At 39.0% G+C, this 22,896-nt stretch overlaps 1 protein-coding gene across 1 annotated transcript in view; it reads left to right on the forward strand.

Annotated features, from left to right (window-relative positions):
- Window positions 1-451: 451 nt before the first annotated feature.
- The window catches only part of Kcnh8 (potassium voltage-gated channel subfamily H member 8), a 344,000-nt gene continuing 321,555 nt past the window's right edge, over window positions 452-22,896 (forward strand). The window contains exon 1 of the mRNA XM_076914649.1: window positions 452-789. Within this exon, the coding sequence (XP_076770764.1) occupies window positions 714-789 (76 nt within the window). The 5' untranslated portion in view covers window positions 452-713. The remainder of the gene's footprint in view (window positions 790-22,896) is intronic.

Consider the following 22,896-nt stretch of genomic DNA (forward strand, 5'->3'; position numbering starts at 1 on the left):
GGCAGGCACTCAGCTGACTTGGAGCTGGGGATGGCAGGTGCACCGGAAGGGGGGACAACCTCCCTCCGGAGCCCCAGGCTGCCTTTGCTACCTAGGACACCACGGTGGGGTGCCTCCCCCTCCCAAGTTCTAGGCGGAGGCGGGTTACCTGCGGTGACCTGTCTCCTCCCCTCCACGACACCACACCCACGGGACTCTGGTCTCCCGGGAGAGGGACAGAGCTCGAACAAAGGGGTCTTTGTTCCCGGCTCCTGGGGGGCGGGAGTTGCTCTGGCTTGCATTTCTCTATTCCTCAGCGTCCTTGGGGTACTTGAGGCTTAGCGCCGCAGCCTCCCCAGATGGGGCGCCGTCCTTCCCGACCCTAGAGCACAGGTCAGGGCGCGGCGCCCCGGGCCACCGTGGGCTCTCAAAGGCTCTACGGAGAGACCCTAGGGGTGTCGCTGCAGAAGGAGGAGGGAACAGAGGAGGAAGCCCGGAACCAAGCGGATTTAGAGCTCTGGTCGCCGGCTGCTCTGGTCACAGTGCAGCGGCCGGGGAGTAGCTCCTTCTGCTGCCACCCCCCCCCCTTCCTTGCCCGGCCCCATCCTCTGCACGCCAGGCCCCCCTCCCCTGCCGTCATCACGCTCCTAGTGGCTTCTCCCAGCTTGGCACTTTCCTACAGAGCCATCCTTGTGGACAAACTTTGATGGGGAATTTCACACAGCGCTGGAAAAATGCCGGTTATGAAAGGATTACTGGCGCCACAGAACACCTTCCTGGACACTATTGCCACCCGTTTCGACGGAACACGTAAGTAGGGCTTGCTGGAGTTGCCCGTTTCCCTAGGATGGTTTTCTCTTCGACTTTTACTCCTTCTTCCCTGTTTCCATCCGCGCAATAATTTGCCTTCTTTTCTTGTCAGAGTAGCTAGGGTATCTTTTAGGCAGAGAAAAGGAAACAAAATAAAACAAGATCCCCGCCCCCCCAACACACACACACACACACACACACACACACACACACACACACACACACACATCATAAAAGCACTTAGTATTGGTTCAGGTGGATCACTTGATTGCCTAGGTCTGGCACACAGGAACACAGGTCTGAAAATGATCAACAATGTGGGACCTGTACTGTGCGGGACCTTGAGTAGCTTGATGCAGGGAGAAATTCTGTGCACTTTATTTTTCTAGAGTTCTGACGCTGCCCGGGGTTAGAGTTTGGAGGTTTTCCCAGACTCCTATGTTTTCCCATTCGAGTTTAAGAAATCCTGCGTAGACTCATGCAGGCCAGGTGTGATCTGTCCATAGACTTTTCTGAGTGTTGGGAGTCTCTCAGAATCTTGCCTCTTAACGCTGAAATTTACCACAATTCTCGAGAAGTGACTAATGAAGAAGGAGCTGAATACTGTGAAGACTGATTCGACCACAGGGAAAGTTTTAGAGTCTTGTGAAGTGAAATAGTATTGAATATCTGACTTTGTGGGTTGGACTGGGGGAAAAAAATTGTGAATGCAGATATAGTGTTTTGTGTCCTTCTGGAAATAGCCCAGGATCTTTCAGGACCACGGTCAGGTCCTCTCTTCCAGGCTTTTTTGTGCTGTGGCCTGGGGATTTTGTAATTGATTGTAACCCTGTCCTTAAGAAATGCTGGCAGCAGGTCCTACCAGAATACCCACATCTTCATTACAGGCAGTTTATGTGTGCTCTTGACCCCTTTCCTGTCTGTTTCATAAGACTCATATAGACTCATTCATTCTAAAAGCTTTCTCAGCAGTTCAAGGGGTCCCTATTTTATACTGTGGCAATGCATCTCTTGGAGCCTGTGTGAGATCTAACATCTCCTTCTACTTCCTCACAGACTATCTGTATATGCAGATCTTTCTAGAGTGGGACACAAGATTGTAATCTTTTGAAAGAGTTGGGCAAGTTTTGCATGCCAGAAAGGCGACTCTTTGGTTTTGTTTGGGTTTTGGGTTTTTTTTTTTTTTTTTTTTTTTTTTTTTTTTTTTAATTCAGCCTCATCAAGGCTAGTCATGACTATTTGCTCACATTTTTTTGAGCTCTTCTTTTAAATACGCTTTAGAGGTATCCAGTCTTTACCTTTTCATGTTATGTTTTATTAGATGACAATAAAAAAATTATTCAGGCACTAGTTCAAGTCCTGTCCATTGACACCACCTTCATAATCAACACTACAGATTCTAACTGTTCTAAAGGTGACATACTGCCAAAATCAACATCACTCTTTCTAGCTGCTATAACTGGGATTTCTGAAGAACAGTTCTGAACAGATGATGGTTTTTAAAGTTGAATATTCCAAACCAAGATGATCTAAACATTGGTCCTGAGTGTATATTTTAAAGGTCAGAGATTAGAAAACACTGGTTGACTTATGTCATTGTCATTTAAAGTTGAATGGAATACAGTGTATACTGAATCATCCCAGTAGAAACCTGGGAACCACCTCAGAGAAACATTTGTGTTTCAGTTGCTAATCAAATAGGCTGCATTGTGAGAATGTGGCCTCTTTCTGACTCTCATGATAAGCAGAAGTGTACATGTAGAGAGATGGAGTTATGTGCGTGCGTGTGTGTGTGTGTGTGTGTGTGTGTGTGTGAATCACACTATTCTACACATTCTTGTTAAAGAATAGAAGCTTGGAAAATTTAAAATCCTTTCTTTAGAAGCTCATCATATAACAATGTACATTATCTATCTATCTATCTATCTATCTATCTATCTATCTATCATCTATCTATCTATCTATCTATCTATCTATATGATGGTATATAGAAGATACACACACACACACACACACACACACACACACATATATATATATTTGATGACCATACCTGATCTGTGCTCCCACAGTCTTGAGGATTCCTGGAGAGATCCAGGGTGCATGAAACGAAAGAATTCCCAAGTAGTGAGTAACAGAAACATTGACAGTGGCAATATTTTGTTTCCAACATTTAATGAATATTTTTTCTCTCAAGAAACTTTGTTACAAAATGATTGCTATTTTCTGATTTAATTTTTAATTAAATTACAGTATAACATAAAAAATCTGCAATTAAATAAATTCTCAGTCATAGAATTTGCTAAATGTAGAATTGTAGAAATATCATTTTTCCAGTTAAAGATTTAGTTGATCTTATTAAGACATATTTTCTTGTTGATACAATTTTATTAAGTAGTTCTAGCCTTGAAAATTTTCCAGTTAACATTTTATTTTCTCTTGATACATTCATAAAAATAATTTATTTTCTTTCAAAAGACAAGGCTATATCCAAGTTTTAGAGTATCAAAATTTTAATTGCCACCTCTGCAATTAAAAGGTGTGCTGAAAATTTTATTCTGTGAACACTGAGTTGACTGTCCATTTCTACCTCATTTCTGGGTATGTTTTATGTGCTCTCTCATGTAGGTTTTATTCTTTTTATTATTGGATATTTTATTTATTTACATTTCAAATGTTATCTCCATTCCTGGTTTCCTTTCCACAAACCTCCAATTCTATCCCTCTCCCTCTGCTTCTATGAGGGTGCTACCCCACCCACCCTTTCTCACCTCACTGCCCTGGCATTCCCCTACATTGGGGCATCAAGCCTTCACTGGACCAAGGGCCTCTTCTTCCATTGATGCCAGATAAGGCCATCCTCTGTTACACATGCAGCTGGAGCCATGGTTCCCTCCATGTATACTTTTTGTTTGGTGGTTTAGTTTCTGGGAGCTCTGGGGGGTGGTTTTATTCTTATTTTGAACAATTTTAATATAAATAAAACAGAAAAAAACATCCTGGCAAACTTTCCCTTTCTAATCTAAACAATACACAAACTGTTTTTTTTTTTTTCTTATTACCCCTATTGATTTGCTACCAAAATTAAAAACATTAGAAGAATTCAGGGCATTAGCTAAAGGTCTCCTCAGGGGAAAAATAAATGTGCTCCCATCCAGACATCTACAGCATAGTACTATAAACTTATAGTATGCCAGGACAACAGAAAAGAAGTTAGGTTTTTATCATGTATCGCTGCTCTACTGATCTGCACTATCAAGTTTTCTTTTCCCATAATTTATATATATATATAATTTATAAACATTTTTGAAAACAAATACTACTTATATAAAATTATAACTGAAGTGTACTAATTGAAACATCTTCTAGATTATTTAATTGAAGTATAATGAGACAGAGACCAAAAACCCTTTAACTGTTGAATCCATATACACCATTCATGGAGAAAAAATCATTACAATAATTTGTTTGATTCATTTCATGGATGAATACTTCTCACTTAAAACACACAGGCATTTATGACTATCATCATACCCAACATATAACTCATATTTACATAACTACTTTCTTGACTATGTTTAGTGCATTGTAACCTGTCTGAATAAATATTGGCTTTAAATATATTAATATCATAAATATTAAAGCAAAGATAATACATTTAAGGATATATTTAGAAAAAATCCAGTTCTTAAGTATGAATATTTGTCACCATCTGTGGCATAAGTATGATCTGATGAAAACTTATATTCCTTTTTTGGAAGATAGAGAGGCATGTCCATTTCAAACACGATGGTGCATTAGCCTACATGTTCCAGACTTACCTAAATTTGGACAGAATGCTTCCTTCTCTATGTGGTTACTAAGACAAATTGTAACCTGATGTACCCCACCAATATGGTGGTACCTAACATCCTCCAAACAAAGGTGGTCCCCATTAATATTTGTATATATTTATGCATACTTATATAGCATTACCAAAAGATTTTTAAAAATACTCTAAAGTCATAATTCTTTCTGTGTGGATGCAATTTTTATGTGGAGTTTGTTTTGTTGTTGTTGTTATTTTAAGTTCTTCATGTTAGAGGCATAGGAGGAAGCACAGTGCACCCAGTGCTGCCAAGGGCAGATCAGAGTACATTAGGGCAAGAGCCAGTGCAACTCTCCGTAAGTCTTTGCTGAGTTGTAGTTTGGAGAATGTTAGCAGAGGCTGACAAAAAGCAACAGACTTTCTTATGTGTGGGCCTGTCTATAAAGCTTGTATGAATACACTTAGGGAAACATCCCTGGCACTATACTTACTGACGTTTACAAAGATGTGTACTCTTTGGTCTTGCTTTGTTTTTTACCTGCTATTGAAGTGGATTTTATATTCTTCCTATCTATGCTTAGGAACTCAAAGTCCTGTGTTAGTGTTCTATTTCTATGTAATAATCACCACAACAAAGAGATGTTTGCCGTCTCCCCTATGTAGTTGGGATGCCTAAGCCTGGGTCAACTGAGTCCTCTTCTAGTAGGCCGGCAAGGCCATAAACAAGTTATCAGATGTCCCCCTTCTGTCCTAAAACAATGGTTGGCAGACTTGGATATTTATATCTGAGGTCCTGGTTTTCTTTCCAGCTGTCAACCAGGCACTCTTCTCAACAGCTAGAGCCTGCCAGGAGCTATTACTGCTCCGTAGCCTCTCCCATGCATGATCTCATAAGAGAACAGCTTATTTCTCCAAGATCAGCAAGAAGGTCTTTTGTAGAAGTTCCCTTAAGTCAGGACCCTTCAAGATAATCTCCTTTCTGATGAACTCAAGGTCAGCTCACTACTTCTCTTAATTATATATGCCTCATCTGCATATTCGTGTGCCTGCTTCACATTCCAGGGAAGGGAACTCATGGGGTGTGGATGTATAGGTCAGACTGTTAAAATCCATGTGAGAATTCTCTCTATCACAGCTGGCGTCTTTTTACCATTGTCCTAGCCTACTGAGACACACACCTGCTAGTCCACAAAGCAGGTTTTTGAGCACATTCTGCTAAATACAGTATGCAGGATGCCACACTGACTTTATATGTGAAGTCATCAGGAATAGAAGGTCTATGTTATGTGGGATTTTTCTCTCACATCTGGCAATGGCATATGCATGAAGCAGCCTAGGACATGGTGGTAAGCTGTTTTCTCCTTCTCTCATGTAGACACAATGTGAGAGATGGGGAAACAATTCTGAAAATGCGTCTTAAGTCTTCTGGGCGAAAGGAGGATGCTCCAATCTCCCTTTTGAGCTGGAGGTACTTGTACTTGGGCCTCTGCTAGATGTGGAGTCAGATGTGACTCATCAGGAAGGAGTCCTGCTGAGGGACAGCCTGCACATTGTAAGGCAACAGGGCTGGTTTTACCATGTTAGTGTAGATGGAGTCTAGGGAAGGCGCTCTTCTCCAGGACTCCCTCCTCCTTCCTGCCTCTCTGTTTCAGGTTCAAGAAGCTCCACAAGGTGCACTCTGGCTTAGAGGGCGGTTGTGATAGACAGAATTATGTTTTTAAACTTAAACTTGAGAGGAAGAAAGAAGGAGATGGGGAAGAGGGAGGAAGAGATGACAAGACACCGTGCATTCATTCTCTTTTGGCTTTGTTGTTTGTCTTCAAAAGAACTGTTTTGGAGAAACTCAACATTTGCTGCAATGAACAAGGTATTTGAATTATAGGAACTAGATGTGTGTCCTTATCAGAAATTCATTGATAACAAGTTCAAATAATTAAAGAGTTGTATAGTCTTTAAAGAATGACATCACATAGTTTTATTTTGACATCATTATAATAAGAAACAATGTGTATCTAATAGGTTAAGAGTAAAGCATGTGCCCACACTTCCTTCAGCCCTGGCATTTGCCTTTACCTGTAGGCCAACAGCCATGGCAGCAGACATTTTGTGAATGAATTCTTCAGAGAACAAAAGGCCTGTGTGTAAATGTGTGGAGGGCTCTAGGTTACCTGATTCTGGGATATCTTAGATTGACATACTTCTGGGAAGAGCATATTCTCCGTGGAGAAGGGGATATTATCCCTTGTCTCATCTTCCTGATAATGTTTAATGGACATTGTCTATATACTGAGCCATTACACTGGGATAAATCAAGCTTGGCTTTTTTCTCAACGGGGACAATAATACATCTACACAAACTGTTACAATATAGCTCAGAAGTTAGGCTAAAAGTCTTCATTCAATAAGTAACACCGGAGTAGGAATGCTTATGTATCATAGCATCCTAACCTGCTCTATTGATTTGGACAGTTTTTGAACCAACTGCTGCTGACATTTAGATGGGTTTTGGAGGAGAATACATACATTAAAGAACAAAAGGGGCAAGGGTTGGTGGATGATGAAAACCAGTTAGATCAGTTATGGTAAGTCTCCAAATCTCTGGTGCCCATCAGAAACTAATATCTCTCTCCTTGGTTATGGGCTCCATAGACTGCTGTGTTCATTTTCTGAGAGAAGTGCCTGTTTCCCCCAGGGAGTTAGCTTTTTTTTTTTTTTTTTTTGTTTGTTTATTTTTTTTTTTTTTTATTATATCTTTCATTTAAACTTCAGATACCATCCCGTTTCCCCATTCCCCCCCCCCTTAGAAAACCCCTATCCCATGCCCCCTTTTCCTTTTTGCATTTATACATTTTTTTAAGAAATGTTAATCATAGGCTTTATAAGTTTGGTATTGTTCAATCAGAGGTGAAACCCACTACCCAACCTAGATATATCAACTATCTTTGACTGGTGGAGATACATGAACATCTGCTTCCCTGTCTCCCCCCTCTATCTCTCTTTCATCACCTAGCTTCTCCTCTCCTTCTTCTTCTCCTCTTCTTACTCCTTTTCTTCCTCTCAGTACTCCTCCCACCTTAGCTCCTCCTACACATCACCCTTCCTGTTAAAAGGAAACTTTTCTCTCAAAATACAATTAGAGCATAATTATGCCTATTTGTACCAGTGAGGTACAAGATAGTCCTAATACCCAATCCATTCTTTTGTTGACTAACCAGCACCTCTGTCATCTATCCTAACTAAAACACTTAGTTCTGAACCTGGCTTTTTCCTTGGCTTTAGGATGAATGTCAGCTGATGACCATACACTCAGATCTTTTCTCTCAAAGTAAATAGCTATAAGTTTTCAACCCCATCAGAAATCCAGAATGACTGAGTTGACTATAATTATGGGAAGCACAAAGCATAGCTTCTAAAACTTAGCCAGTTTATAGAGACCTCTGAACACAGCTTTTTGTTAAGAGAAGAAAGTGCTGATTTCCAGCAGCATAGTTGACTACTCTTCTCCTCCAGGGGCGTTCAACCCTGCGTTCTACTATAGAATTTTGCCTATGGTGAAGAAAAAAAGATTGCAGGTCTACTGGAATTTGTTCCTGGTGACTCTGATGGCAGGTGTGCTAGCTAGCAGTCCCTGGCTGCCTACTGGAGAAAAGCCACAGTTAAAAGGCACAGGCTCACAACTGCTGCTTAGGGTGCAGATTACCTACACTGTGCGTTGGTCGACAGTCATCCAGATTCTAAGTTTTTAGTCCATTTTTGTTTAGTAGAGAGACAAAAACACAAAACAAAAAGATGTAAGACTATATAGTTTTGCCTATGGCAGCATTCAAATTTGGCAACTGGAGCAACTGAAGAGTTTTCTCAGGAGTTCAAACACTCAGATATAGTTCTTAAATTGAAAATTTTCTAGAAGATTGATCGTGCATTCTTCTTCTGCTCTTAATGCAGCTATCTGCTGCCTTTAAATCCATCAGAATTCACTTGTCCACAGAGAAACTAATAATCTTCTCTAGCCCATCAAATGTATTTTTTTTTTTTTTTTTTTTTTTTTTTTTTTTTTTTGTCTCCTGGCCCTATTCTTAACAACACCATCCTCCTGACCCTTCATTTTAGAGAGTTATGTTAGCCTTCACTGCACACATATTTAATTGCTTTACTACAGAAATACCCCAGTTTGGCCCCTCCCATCCAGTCACTCCTCATTGCTCGTGTGTTAATATGAGCCCTCCTTCACAATCATAAACTCAATGTAAGTGGACTCCAAGGACAGTGGTCTCTTTTCCATTCCTGCCTCATCAGATTCCTTTATACGCAGAGTGACTTCTATCAGAAGTGACGTGAGCACTTAACTGGGTCTCTTGGCTTTTTACTAACTCTTGGAACAAGCTTCTGCAGGATAATTCAAGCTACTCCTCCTCTCCAAGTTGCAGACAGACTTAACCCAAGCGTATTGCTCACCCAAACCTTGGTGACTTAAAGCTAAATATGCTTTGTGAACCTCAAGACCCACCTCTGAGAAAGTTCTAAGGGTACCCAGGGGCCTCTCTCTGCTTTAATAATAACCTTCCCATCTCTCTAATCAGCTCTTCTAAGCATTCATAGTTCAGCACCCAGATATAAACTCAAGGAAGGTCTGGCTTGCCCCATTTCTTGGACTTCCAACAGAGCCTTTGTTCTACACCTACTTGTTTGCATGAAACAGTTTTTGAAGACCTTCGAAGGCCAGATTCCCTCTTTAGACACATCTAGTTGTCATCAGTGGTAACTAGTAGTCTTTCACTTAGGAGTCTGTGATTACAAGAGTTATGAAATAATTCTGAGGATAGATCCAAGAAGAAACTTGTTTATTGTGTCTACATGGATGCTGTCTATTCTTTGTCTGTCTATTCTGACCACAACCCAAAGTTTAGTGAGATAGAAGACAACTCCTTCTTTTTCAGTTAAAGTTGACAAAATGCAAGCTTAGAATTCTGCCACATCTCACGAGCCGGTGATCTATGTGCATAATCACACTACTATGATATGTCTGTATAGCACATGCAAACGTAAACACTGGATACTTAGTGCTATCACTTCTGGTTTCTCTCTCTTTCAGAAAGTATTTATCCTTTAATTTTAGCCATTTCCCATCCATATGCGGTTTCCTTTCCTTCTACTAGGTTATGCTATAAGTACTTGTCTCTTAAAGACTGTTTTAAATTGATGTTTTGATGTTTAAGACTCACATTTGGAAGTAGTAGTTGTATTCACTGTGCAAAGCAGCTTTGCTCATAAAAGACAGTCTACTGTCCATTTACAAAGATATCTGTTGTCTTTGAGATTTTGATGCTTAGATTTTGCTGATATACTGATTAGGATATTCTTGTGATTTTTTTTTTTATTGTGAAGCTAATCTTCCTGTGAAGATATTCTGATTCTCATAGCGTTTTTGTAGTGATATCATTTGTATTTTTACTTTGTAAGACTCTTATCAAGAAAATTCTACCTATTTTCAGTTTGCTTTTATGAGAAGGAATTATACTCTCCTGTATCCAGTAACATATCTTAGCAGTAACATATCTTAGCAGAAACCATTTTGCTCTTCTCTGCAGTGAATTTACAGGACAAAATGGGCATGCTTGGTTCTCTAGCTCTCAAATGTAATCAAAAGTGCTTTTTTTTTTTTTTTTTTCTTCTCTCTTCCACAGTTTCTTTTGTTCTGTTAGATCTTCTGGACAGAGGTCTTTATCGTAGATGTCATTCAAATGAACTTCCTGTTTCAGTTATTGCACTAAACAAACTGGAAACAAGAGTACTTATCAGTCTTGATGTTTCATTTGTTTTGCTGGAGAGAAATATCTATCCAAGTGTTTCAGCTGTTGTGAGTTTTAAGGACCCAGGTTGTATAGTAGTATATTTTGGTGGTTTTGCTACACCCCACTTTGCTTCCAAATATCTGTAGTGTTTTATACATGCACGTTAACCCATATAGCTGCTGAATAAAAGATGTAGAGACCTGATATTTTTATTAACAAGCTGCTGGCACTATGTTTAGCAGGTTCAGAGCTATTCTAACTCAAGTAGGCTATTAATTCCAGGACAAATGCCATCTGAGTCTTGCTCTGGTTTGTTCTGCTCCATGTGTGTCCTCATAGGAAACTCCCTTGAGGAATTCTCTATGCCTGAGCTCCTGGAAACCTTCTTCTTCTGGCTCTACCTGCCTCATGGATCTTCTTTTATTGAAGCTTTACCTGCCTCATGGCCAAATTCTTCTCCTGGTTCTTCCCTTTTGTACCCTTGCCCTGGATCAGAAGTTCAGCTTTTCCCTATCCTCTGCCCAGTCATTGGCTGTTCAGCCTTTTTGTTAACCAGTCAGAGATAATGGGGAGCATTCTTTACACCACATTGATACAGAAGCTCCTTCAATATTCATGACAATGCCTGTGCCCTGACTGTAACTAGATCTCAGAGAACAGAAACCAGCATCTGAATACACAGAGCACAAGACCTTCCTTCAGAAAGGTTGACAAATGGACTCTCAAATTTATTACTGGTGTTATTTCTTCCATGGAAAGAATGACTTAGAAGATAAACTTGGTTATTATACTTTTAACTTTAACACTTAGGTAAATACTTCATGGTTTCATGTGAAACCATGCTGGTGGAAGGGCATTAAGGTCTGTAAGACAGAGCTTTCCTGTCATGGTTTAGACTGCCTTGGGTTAAGTTATAGCTCAGTCTTCTGAAAATAATTATTTGGCAACCATCTCTTGACAAGTCCATAGCTCTCAATTTTAGGTAACTTATTTTTTTTAAAAAAAACCTAGTGTCTTTGTCTGTATATAGTATTGACATCCTCAGCAGAATATTGTCCTCTTCTGTATAAGACCAGATTGTTTGAGGATATTAGTGTCTAGCATTTACATAGAGTTTTAATCTTAAATATTGCTTCTTATATTTTATTGAATTGTTTACATTGTGAAATATCAAATACTTTCTTGGAAATGTGAATTTCACATCCTTCCCATGTTAATTTTTTTTAACTTCAATATGGGTGGATGAATCTGTGTTTATCTTCAGCTTTATAGAGTTCTGTGTCATACTCTGTCATACTCTCTCATTCTGAAATCACCTTAAGTGCAAATCTTATGTAACAACTGTGCTTTCACTTGGCATATTCGACTCTTCTCCCCCTGTGAATAAGTTCTGTAATCTCATTTACTTAGTTTGAGGTAAGGATCAAAATATATTTTTCACCGATTCCTATCTGAATTTCACAACAATTCAACACTTCATTTTTTCTGAGATGACAGGTTTATCACATTTTGTGTTCCTCTGTTTTTGAACTCCTGTTAAAGTTCACCAACTTTCCCCCCATATGTTACATGCTGTTAGTTTTTCTCAACTTGATACAAGGTATAGTTATCTGTGTGAAAGGAATCCTCATTTGAGAAACCACCTCCATAAGGGTTGCCTGTAGAAAGTTTCTGTGGCTATTTTCTTAATTAGTCATTAGTATGGGAGAGCCCAGACTCTACTGAAGATGGCACTATCCCTGGGCAGATGCTGCTATGCCTGGGCAGATGGTTCTGGAAGGTATAAGAAAGCAGGCTAAGGTAGCCATGAAGAACAAGTCCTTCAGTACATAGTATTTCTCTGTGGCTTCCAACTCTACTATGTATTCTTACCCTGACTTCCGTTGGTGATTGACTGTCACTGAGATGTGGAAACTGAGTAAACCTTTCCCTTCTCAAGATGTTCTTGCTCATAGCAGCAGCAGCAACAACAAAATCAAACTAAAAGATTGGTGTCATACTTCTAGTTACAGAAATGTTGGACAATGTCTAAAATTCCCCTTCAAATCTTCCCACCTTGAATCTTACTTGTCTAATTGTTTTTAAATTGTTTTGTTGGCTTATTTAGAAGTCAACGAAAGCTTAATATCAGATTATCTAGTTGAAAAAAATGGTGGTGTTTCAATGGAATATTCTTGGGGAAAATGAAGTGTTTGAAAATCCTAGTTAAGAACTTTCCAAATATTCTTAATGTTTTTGGGAAGTTTCAACAAAATTCTTACAAATTTCTTGGTTATTTTATTCCTGGTAAGGATATCATTGGGACTGAGGAGATGGTTCAGTCAGTGAGATGCTTTCTGTGTGAGCCTGAAGACCTGAGTTCTCCCCAGCATCTACATGAAAAGCTGGACCTGATGGCGCACATGTGTAATTCTGATATTTTTGTGGAGGCAAGGCATGGTGGTCACTGGTGCTGGCTAGTTCCATGTCCCAGTGAGAGACCTAGTTTCAAATTCAATGTGGTTAGGTAGGTTTATTCATTGCTTTTCTCTCCTGGCAGTTTGCTGTTTCTAATATTTTTTAAAGTTATTTTATACAGTACTTACACCTCTACCTTTCTTTCAACCTTTATTCCACCCTGATCATTTCCAACCTGTCCCCCAACACCAGGCAGGAAAGAAAGAGGGGGATATAGAATTCTTTAGATGACCTCCTGTTGATTAGGGATGTCACGTTTCTTGGTGCCAGTCCAATCTTTGACATCAGGATATCTCTAACTTCGTCAGCAGGGGGAAGAGCAGCCTCCACAGACCCTCTCTATGCTCTCTCATTTACACCCTCTCCAGAGTCCCCAGAATTAAACAGTCTGCAGCTGGCAAAGATCACATCCCTGCTAGTATACTGGGAAAATCATAATCATCTGTAAAGTGCCTCTCATCCCACACCTGGGATTAAAACAAAAAACATATTCACATAACCTAACTGGGATTCTTAAAGAAATCAAAACTCTCACTATAGTTTGAATCATACTGTCAGACACTGAAGTCTAGTCTTCCAGGCTAGTTCCTGTCCAATTCCTTCAAGTCCTGTGTCTAAAATTTGTAGTGTTTTCAGCAATAGAGTTTTATCTTCAAGTACTGAAAGGCAATCAAGAGAAATGATAATATAGCTTTGTGGCTTTCTTCAGTGTCCCCAAACAAAAGTTTTGAGAGATTTCCTGGCACTGATGTTTCTGCTAAATAGTTCATGACTCTTGACCACTCTCAGCCCCTGAGACGTAACTTGATTTAAACTATATATTTTATGCTCATTATACATTATATTTCTATATTATTTTTCAAATAGTCTCATTATATTACTTTTCTCTTTAATTCCTACTTTCACTTTCAAGGCATTTTCTGGCCATTGTATTTTATGCTTGCCTCATAAAAATATTTTCTGTGTCCTTTGAACCAAATTTGATTTTTTGAGCAAGTTCAAAATTAAAATTTTAAAATAATGTAGTTGCTTTGTATTTTTGCAAGGCATACTGATGGCCCTGGGTAAAATTATTCCATGCTTTTAATAGTTAATAAAATATTAAGAAAAATATTCAACATGTATATATCTCTGATATCTCTTTTATTTCTGTTCATGGAGTGGCTGGGGTTTCTGTTGGCCTGTGGGTGTTCTTAGATGTTTTATTCTTACACTGGAGGCAAGATGCATAGATGCATAAGATCCTAGAGAGGAAGTGGTCTTTTAAATTACATTTATTTATGTGTGTGCACACAAGCATATATATGTAGGTTATAGAACAACTTGTGGGACTCATTTCTCTCATATTAAGTGGGTTTCAAGCACTGAATTCAGATCATTAGTCTTGGTGGTGCCTTTACCCTCTGAGCCATCTCCTAGGCATGAGTTTGTATTTTTAAAATGACAAAAGTTATGCTCTGACGTTAACTTTACTCTGCTTTTACTTTGACTAAATTGACATGTGGATACTGAAGAGATGGCTCAGTGGCTAAGAGTGCTTGCTGATCTTTTCAGAGAACTGGAGTTCAGTTTCCAGTAACCACTTTCGGGTTGCTCAGGCCCACATGTATGTTACTCTTGTGCCAGGGAATCTGACACCCTCTTTTGACGTCTTCAGGCATTGTATACACAAACACACAGACACACATACACACAGACACACAGACACACAAACACACACACACAAATAAATGAATGATTCTTTTTAAAAATTGAAATTTGATGAGTAACCTGAAACCAGTGCTATACTTGGTATTTTTTTACCCACATTTGTTTATTTCATTACCATAACATTCTTAGTCCACCCTGGTTGCAGAATGATTCCCTCAAAGTCATTAGGGTGAGCTATTGGCACTTGTTAGCAAGACCGTTGACCACAAGACCTAGTTCTCTAAACTTGAGTCTGTGCTGAAGACAAGCTAGTCATAGAGCCAGGATGTCAGTGGCAATTGGCTAGAGAGTGTATTGGACTTCCAAATGTTTCAGATATTGCCATGCATGTATGTAATAATCATGCAGATTTGCTGCTGTAGACATCTGTTTTCTTTGTTCTCCAGAGCAACATGAGCTGGACATAGCTGTTTCACTCTATTGGTTCTGGTTAGGGAACATTGAAAGATTCACTTACATAAACCCCATGGGTATTGGGTTGCATTGTCCTTGCTAAAAAGTATGTGTCAGGGCTTACTCAACCTAGGCTACTGAGCAAGACCTTTAGATACAATACATAAATAATGAAATATAATAAGCCAAAGAATATGATTCTTCTGTCCCATCAATATGAGGTGTTCATGCACTGTTCTTTTCATGCCTTTTAATAACCTGTAAGCTCCCATTGATGAAGGGCTTAAGGCATGAAAGGTACAAATATCCTGGTTCTAGCATTTATGATTACCTTCAGATAATTATAAGTTCACTTGCATTTACAAGAAATGATAGAGATATTATATGTTTTTTATGCTATTTTCTCCAGCGTCAGTATCTTGTTTAAGTATATGATACCATATCTCTACCACAAAAGTATTGAGACAACTTACTTGCATATTTCAGTTTTAACTAATTTTATACACATATATTTCTGTAATTATGTTTAGTTTTATGCTGTTTTATCCTGTGTGTGTATTCTTAAGCTGGCAACTACACTCACACTACAGAACCATTTCCCCACATAGAGCTCTCATCCTATTTCTTCTTTTATAACCATAGCCACCTCTCCTTTAAACCCATGGCAATTATTATTCTGTGTTCCTTTACTCTGTAATTTTGTGATGGTACAAGCCTTATATAATAAATGCTTTTGAGGTAGATATTTTCATTCAACATCAATCCATTTAGATTCATACAAGCTGTAACATAGTTCATTCTCCTTTATTGCTGGCTAGTAGTCTTCCCATTCATCTTTGCTCTGCTTTTCTACTTCCTATTTGTATGCAATGAGTTGCAAGGAACTGCAGCTTCAGAGGGTTAAGAGGGCTAGGTTTCAAATGTTGAAACCCCCAATGAGCTGAAAGACCAAAGCATGTGTATCTTAACAATTACAATGGTGGCGTGTCCTGCCTTGACACCAGTGTTTGAGCATTGTCCCAGTCATCTGGCAATGATTTTCAAGTATAAAAAGTGAGAAGTAATAGCTTTTTGCAAGTTATTCAAAGAAGGTAACTCATTAACAAGCCTTCTCTGGAAAAGCTCCTCAATCTATTGAATTCTCATCTCCAAATGAAAACAAAACAATTAAGTATAATTATAAAATCAAAGGGTTTTCTATTATCTCAGGGCTGCTTTTAAAGCATCCTCCAACACCTTAGGGGCCTAGCACAACCTCTGCCTCCTCATGCTGCTCCATCCCTCCCCAGCTCAAGCAATTCTGAAATAATCTCCTTTACATGTGGAGCTGTGCATCAGCTTTCCTTTGATGAATTAATTTTGTGATTGAAAGGAAATATACAAACATTACAGCCTCAATATTATACAACAGAATGAGAAAGTTCAGACCAAAGTTTACTCAAACCCATTTTTCAAATGGTTCCTTCCTTGTATTCAGATGAACTGTAGTTCAAGTTCTGTAGCACTTCTGGTCAGTGACTGATAATAGAAAGACCTTTTCATTCCTATAGTTTTAAAAAGAAACCAAAAGCCTCAATGGCCAGAGATGTAGTAGTTTCTACTTGTATATGGTGTGGAAGTGTATGTGGAAGACATGAATAACATTATCAACTAAATGGTAATTACAGAATTTCAGTCCCTTCTGTGATGAACCTGGATACAGGAGGAGAAATGTAGAACAGAGGGGTTCTTAGTGGAAGTGGACTGGGGATAAGATGTCATTGGTATTTATTCCTCATAGAGCTGACAACGTCATTCTGCTTGACCACCACCAGGTTCTGATGACATGACTTCTGTACCATCTTAATTGCTACATCTTTGAATTATGGAATTGTATTTGGGGTAGTGAAAAGTGATTCCATATTATTTTCTTAGATTCTTAAGACTTTATCCTTCACACAGGCATACAGAAAAACACAGATAAAGAAACACACACAAGATCATATGCACCTACACATTCACATGCATGCACACACACACACACACACACACACTCATACTCACACTCACAGGTACACATGCGCATACACATGCACAAGAACATGCAAATATGTGTATACTGCTTCATGGCATTTCTTACGTATTTTTCCTTGACATGGTTGAACATGCTCATTTTTAGTTGAGGATTCATTCCACATTATTCTACTTAGGTTTAACTGTCAACTTGACACAGTTTTAAAGTCATCTCAGAGGAAAGCTGTAGATGAGGAATTACCTAGATGAGATTGGCCTGTGAACATGTCTGCAGAGGATTATTTGATATTGATTACTGTAGCAGTACCCATCTCACTGGAACTGGTACCAACCCCTGTAAACAGGTAGGACAAGGCTGAATAGGAAAGCTAGCTGAACATAAAACAGTGAGCAAGCCAGCGAGCAGTACTCCCCTATGGGTTCTGCTTTAGGTTACTACAGTTGTGTTCCTGCACTGACTTTCCTCAATGATGAATGTAACTTGGAAATGTAACCGCAAATAAACCCCTTTACCATAACCTGCATTGATTGGCCCCAGAAACCTGACTGGGAATAAAGAAAGGACAGACATGCAGACAAGCATACATAAAAACTAGGGGCAGGTGGGCTGTGCTCAATCTGATGGAGTAGCACCCACTACTCAACAACTGAGAAACTCAGTATGTTTATTATATACAGCCAAATGAGGAGGTAGCTAGTCTCCATAGGAGGTATCTATAGGGGACCAGTCTAAGGTTGCAATTATCAGGGAAGAAGTTGCTGTATCATACACATTAGCCAGTCACTTGTAAACTCCTGTACTTAAACACACTGTCAACATTTGTCATCCTTCTGAGACTCACCACAGGCTTTGCCAAATTTCTATGAGTCCGAGGCGTTGGTCCTTGAGCAGGTCATGGCCATGTCCTACATACACATCTACCCAGGACTCATCTCTTCTTTACACACCCATTCAGGGCTTCCTTTACTCCTCACACCCCTTTCTTCTGAGTTAGCATGCATCCTCAGGGCACCTGGACTGTACCTCCAGCCCCTTCCAAAGATATCACTTCAGTGTGGTTGGGATCATTCTTGCTCAAAATCTTAGAAATGTGAAATGTGGATCAGGAAGACCTTCCTGGTCTTTTTAGATCACACTCGACATCATAATCTCTCTTTCCATGTCTGCTGTGTTTCTTGTGAGGAGCAGGATGACCATAGTCTTGAGTTTCACACTGGCTTCTAAAAACTTTCAGAGAATAAGTGTCTCATTGAAGACATGCTAGGTGAGCTTGATACAAAAACTAAGTCCCACTTACTTCTTACAAACTTCCTTCTCAAATCCCCATTGCCAGTCTTTTATAACCCTTCAATGAAGGGTTAAGAGCATAAAACTGGTTTTGTTGTTGTAACTTTTAATATTTTAACGACTTATTTTTATGTTTTTTTTTTTTTTTTTTACTATGTGCACTAGTGTTTTGCCTGCATGGATGCTACAGAAAACTGTGAGCTGCCGTGTGGGTGCTAGGAATTGAAGCTGGGTCCTCAGGAAAAGCAGACAGTGTTCTTAATGGCTGAGCCATCTCTTTGTCCCCTAAAACTGGTTTATGCTTAGCTCATTTGACTATCTTGTGTTGACTCTTGTCTCCTTGTCTTAGGTTTCTGTTGCTGTGATATGGCAAACAAAACCAGTTTAGGGGATGAAAGTGTTAATTTGGCTTACAGGATATAGTCCATTATGGAGGTAGGTCAAGGCAGGAACTCAAAGCAGGAATGAGGAGGCAGGAGAGATCACCACAGAACTCTGCTTACTAGATTGCTTCTCAGCTCATCTTTTGCCTTCTTATATGGCTAAAGCCTACCTATCTAGGGATGGTTCCACACACAGTGGAACCACCATCAAAGGAGAAACACATGCCCAAAGGAAGCAAATTTTCAGTTGAGGCTCCCTCTGCCCAGTTGTGTCAAGTTAGCATGAAAACTAACTAGTTAAAATATGGAGACATTAAAATCTGCTATGTTAGGACTTTGACAGAATTGGAAACTAGAAAGTATCCTTTTATTATTCTGTTATGTAAAAACCTACTTCAGTTTTATTACTGTTGAGATTGTAGCAATGTCTTATTAGGAAAACATTACACATTTTCTTATATTTTCCCCAAGTACTCTATTGGCTTGAGAAGGAACCAGATATGTTCCTGTTTTGAGCCGTTCACAAGCCCCATAATCATGGGCTTCTACCTTACAAACTCTGTGGAATACTTTCTCCTATAAGGAAATGTAAGACTTGAGAAAAATCAAATCTCCCCTTAAATTTCTCAGAGACTTCCCTTCTGAGTTAGAGTTTTCTAGGTTGGGTTTCATCTGTGAAGAATACAGCTCATATTTTGCTACTAGATATTTATCCTTGAGCGTCTATTTCTCAGTGGTTGGGACTAGAATGTACAAGTATTTTTAGAAAAACAAGAATGATCTTTGATTACAGTTTGTTTTTCAAGTTGTCATTTGTTAAGGGATAATGTGAATGACCGAGATATGTCAAATTTTTCATTTCCTTAATATGCAAGTAGATCCACTAAGGAATTTATGTATAAATGAATGTATCAAAAGTCAGGTGTCATGAGTGACAGCTCTTCTCCTCTGATTACTAGAGTCACCAGGACCGTTTTATGTGTATTTTTAAGTCACTGCCATGACATCATCTGAAGCAAGGAGGGAGGGAGACATGCTTATTACCTCCACTATCAGGTTTGCAGATAAAATCTGAAAGATACCACGGAGTCACAGCAAAGCATAGCTATTGGCTTCTGACAAACTGTGAAAGCTAACTTTTTTGCGAACTAGAAAAACGCACGTTCCATGTAGTTTTGGCAGCTGGGCGTTAGTTATCTGGTTGCCTTTTCTCTGTGTGATCAGCTGTCAAGGGTCTTCATGTTGTGTCGGGATAGCGACTTGGTAGTGTTTGAACTCAGTGCTTGACAGTGGGAAATCTTTTCTGAATATGAGGGAGTGGGTGTGGGGAAGGCTTCTCATCTCTGTTGATAGTTACTGTCTGTGGATTTGCTGATTGTGACATTAAAGAAACGTATTACTTCCCAGTAATGGAAGTATTGATACCTACCGTCCTTAGCCGGGCAATTTACAAAAGAAATGTATTTCTAAAAGAGCAAAAGATTTTAGCACCTAGTTTAAAATTAAAACTCTAGTGCCTAGAAATAAATTAAAATTCTGCTATTTAGATTAAAATTAAATTTCTACTACCTAAATTAAAATAAAATTCTAGCATCTACATTAAGATTAAAATTCTAGCACATAGATTAAAACTAAAATTCGAGTACTTAGATTAAAGCTCCAATTCTGGGAGCGTGGTTAAAATAAAAGTAAGTACCTAACTTAAACTTACTTTTGGAACTATATGCAGTTTGGATAAATTTTATTCTTTATTTTTATTACTTTTTCTTTATTTTTCTTTATCTTCCTCACTAGCATTTATACGTTTTGAAAACAATTTTGTGTTTTTATTGATTGTTCCTCCAATGCCTTAGAAAGCACGGAATCTGCAGTGGATACACACACAATTGTTGAATGTTCTTAGCTTGTTTTGATCCGCCTAGCTAGAGGTTTTCAGACTCTACATAGCCACTAGTGTCAGAGTCTCTTGTTAGTGTCTATATCCCTATTGCCACTGACACCATCCTCATTGCCAGCATCTCACCTCTCACTTAGAGATTTCTTACACAATCTCAGCTGCTCTTCTAATATGATTTAATTGCATTAAAACCACACTACAAACTTGCAGAGTATAATCCTCATTTTCTTTATAAATAAAGAATTTTAAACTCTGAAACATGAAATATTTAAGCATTTGACTCATTTGAAAAAGTAATAGAATTAGACTTGTCTTATTGGCGTGTTTTTTTTTTTTTTTTTTTTTTTTTTTTTTTTTTTTTTGTGGTTATGGTAGGAAGTGACTTGCCACAACAATCCTTTTGGTTCTACAAGAATGATCTTTTTGAAAGAAGGGTATCTAAGGATTGTACCCAGAGCTTTTTACATGCCAAGCATATTCTTTCTCACAGAGTTGCCACAGAGATAACACTTTTGTTTGCTTCTATTTTCTTTGCTCTTGTCCATCACACACACCAGAGCACACCTCATATACACCACACACTACACAGAGAGAGAGAGAGAGAAAAAGAGAGAGAGACAGAGAGACAGAGACAGAGAGACAGAGAGAGATAGAGAAAGACAGACAGAGAATATACCACATACTCAATATCAACAGACCTAGGAATAGAAACTTATTTCTAGTTAGATGCCTCTCCACCCTTGGTGAATTTCCTGACTTGTTGAAAACTGCAGATCCCCAGGTTTCATCTCAGAACTTTAAAATCAGGATCTTTAAGATGGACCCAGGCATCTGATTAAAGAAAGACAAATGCTATGCTGTGTTTGTTATGCACAACTGTTTTGAGACTCATGGCTTAAGTCTGGGAAGTGGTGACTTGAAGTCCTGTTCTCCTGAGCAGTAGACATCATGTACACCTCTGGCAGGGCAGATGGGACAATAATAATGACTGTCTGGCCAACCTCCATGTTTTCCCAGTTGTGTGCAATGGTATTTGTTGAATATCTAATGTGTGCCATAAAATATGTAAGATCCTACACTTTGCCAAATGCAGAAAGATGAAGGTAGTGCCAGCAATGGAGCTGCTTTTTTTTCTTTAAATTAAAACGCCAAAGTAGACACATTGTTTCTGCAGAGCACCCAGCTCCTGGCCTTGCCGTTTCTTGTTCACCCACCCAGTGCTGGAGGAAGGTGGAGATCTGAAAGAAGAGGAATCAGGGTAAAAGGGCAAAGTCCATGGACACAGATGTCGTGTGTCACTTGACTGTTGTGATTAGTGAGCTGCTGGTTGATTTTTCTGTTAACATTATATAAGAAGGGTGAACTTGGAAGAGAGAACCTCCTTTAGAAACATGTCTCTGTCACTGACGTGGAGGCATTTTCTTGATTGGTGATTTATATGGGAGGTTGTAGTGCTGGTGGTTCCACCCCTTAACAGATTGTTCAGGGTTATGTGAGATATCACGTTGAACATGCCATGAGAAAACAACCCTGTAAGCAATACTTCTCCATGGCTTCTGCTTGAGTTCCTGCCTCTAAGTCCTGACTGGAGTTCTCCACCGATGGACTGTGATTGGAAATTACAAAACAAAACAAACTCTTCTCCAAGTTGGTATTTGTCACAGAGCAAGAGAAAGCAATCTAGAACAGCTAGAAAGCAATGAATTTCCTAAAAAATCAATATCTATATGAGTTTATTTAAAAACAAATAATTCTGTGCATGGTTAAAATTATTTTTCCTGTTACATTTTACACATTTTCCTATTTATCCTTAAAGAAAACAAACATCGTTCTTTCCCAGCTCTTACCTGAGTGCTCAACTGTGGATTGTGGCATCCGTGTTTGTCCAGGTTCAGGTCTGAGTGTTTCTGTAGGATTCTTATTGATTTTTCCATCCGGGCTGTTATCTAATGTCTCAGTGTTAGTCATGCAACTTCACAATGATGTTGTATTCAGTGGCCAAGTTCATACACAAGTGATGATCCTGTAAAATTACAATAAGGCTGGAAAATATTCTGTTGCTCACTATTATGGTTATCCTGTCTATATTTAGATAACTTGGCTACTCAAATACATAACCTTAGATTACAATTGCCTATAGTATTCATGACATTAGAAGGCTATGAAGGATTGTGGCTACCTAGAACCAATAGCTATTTCTAGGGCCTAGCAGTGTAGTAGGCCAGTGGCCACTACATCTTTAGAGATACACACAAGCTTAATGTTGCATTCTCAGAATATACTTCTGAAGTAAAATAATGCATGACTATACTTCTTTTACCACCATGACCACCCCTACCCAAGTCACTACTCCAAATATATCTACC

Source organism: Arvicanthis niloticus, chromosome 17 (assembly GCF_011762505.2).
Source record: "Arvicanthis niloticus isolate mArvNil1 chromosome 17, mArvNil1.pat.X, whole genome shotgun sequence".
Taxonomy (NCBI): Eukaryota; Metazoa; Chordata; class Mammalia; order Rodentia; family Muridae; genus Arvicanthis; species Arvicanthis niloticus.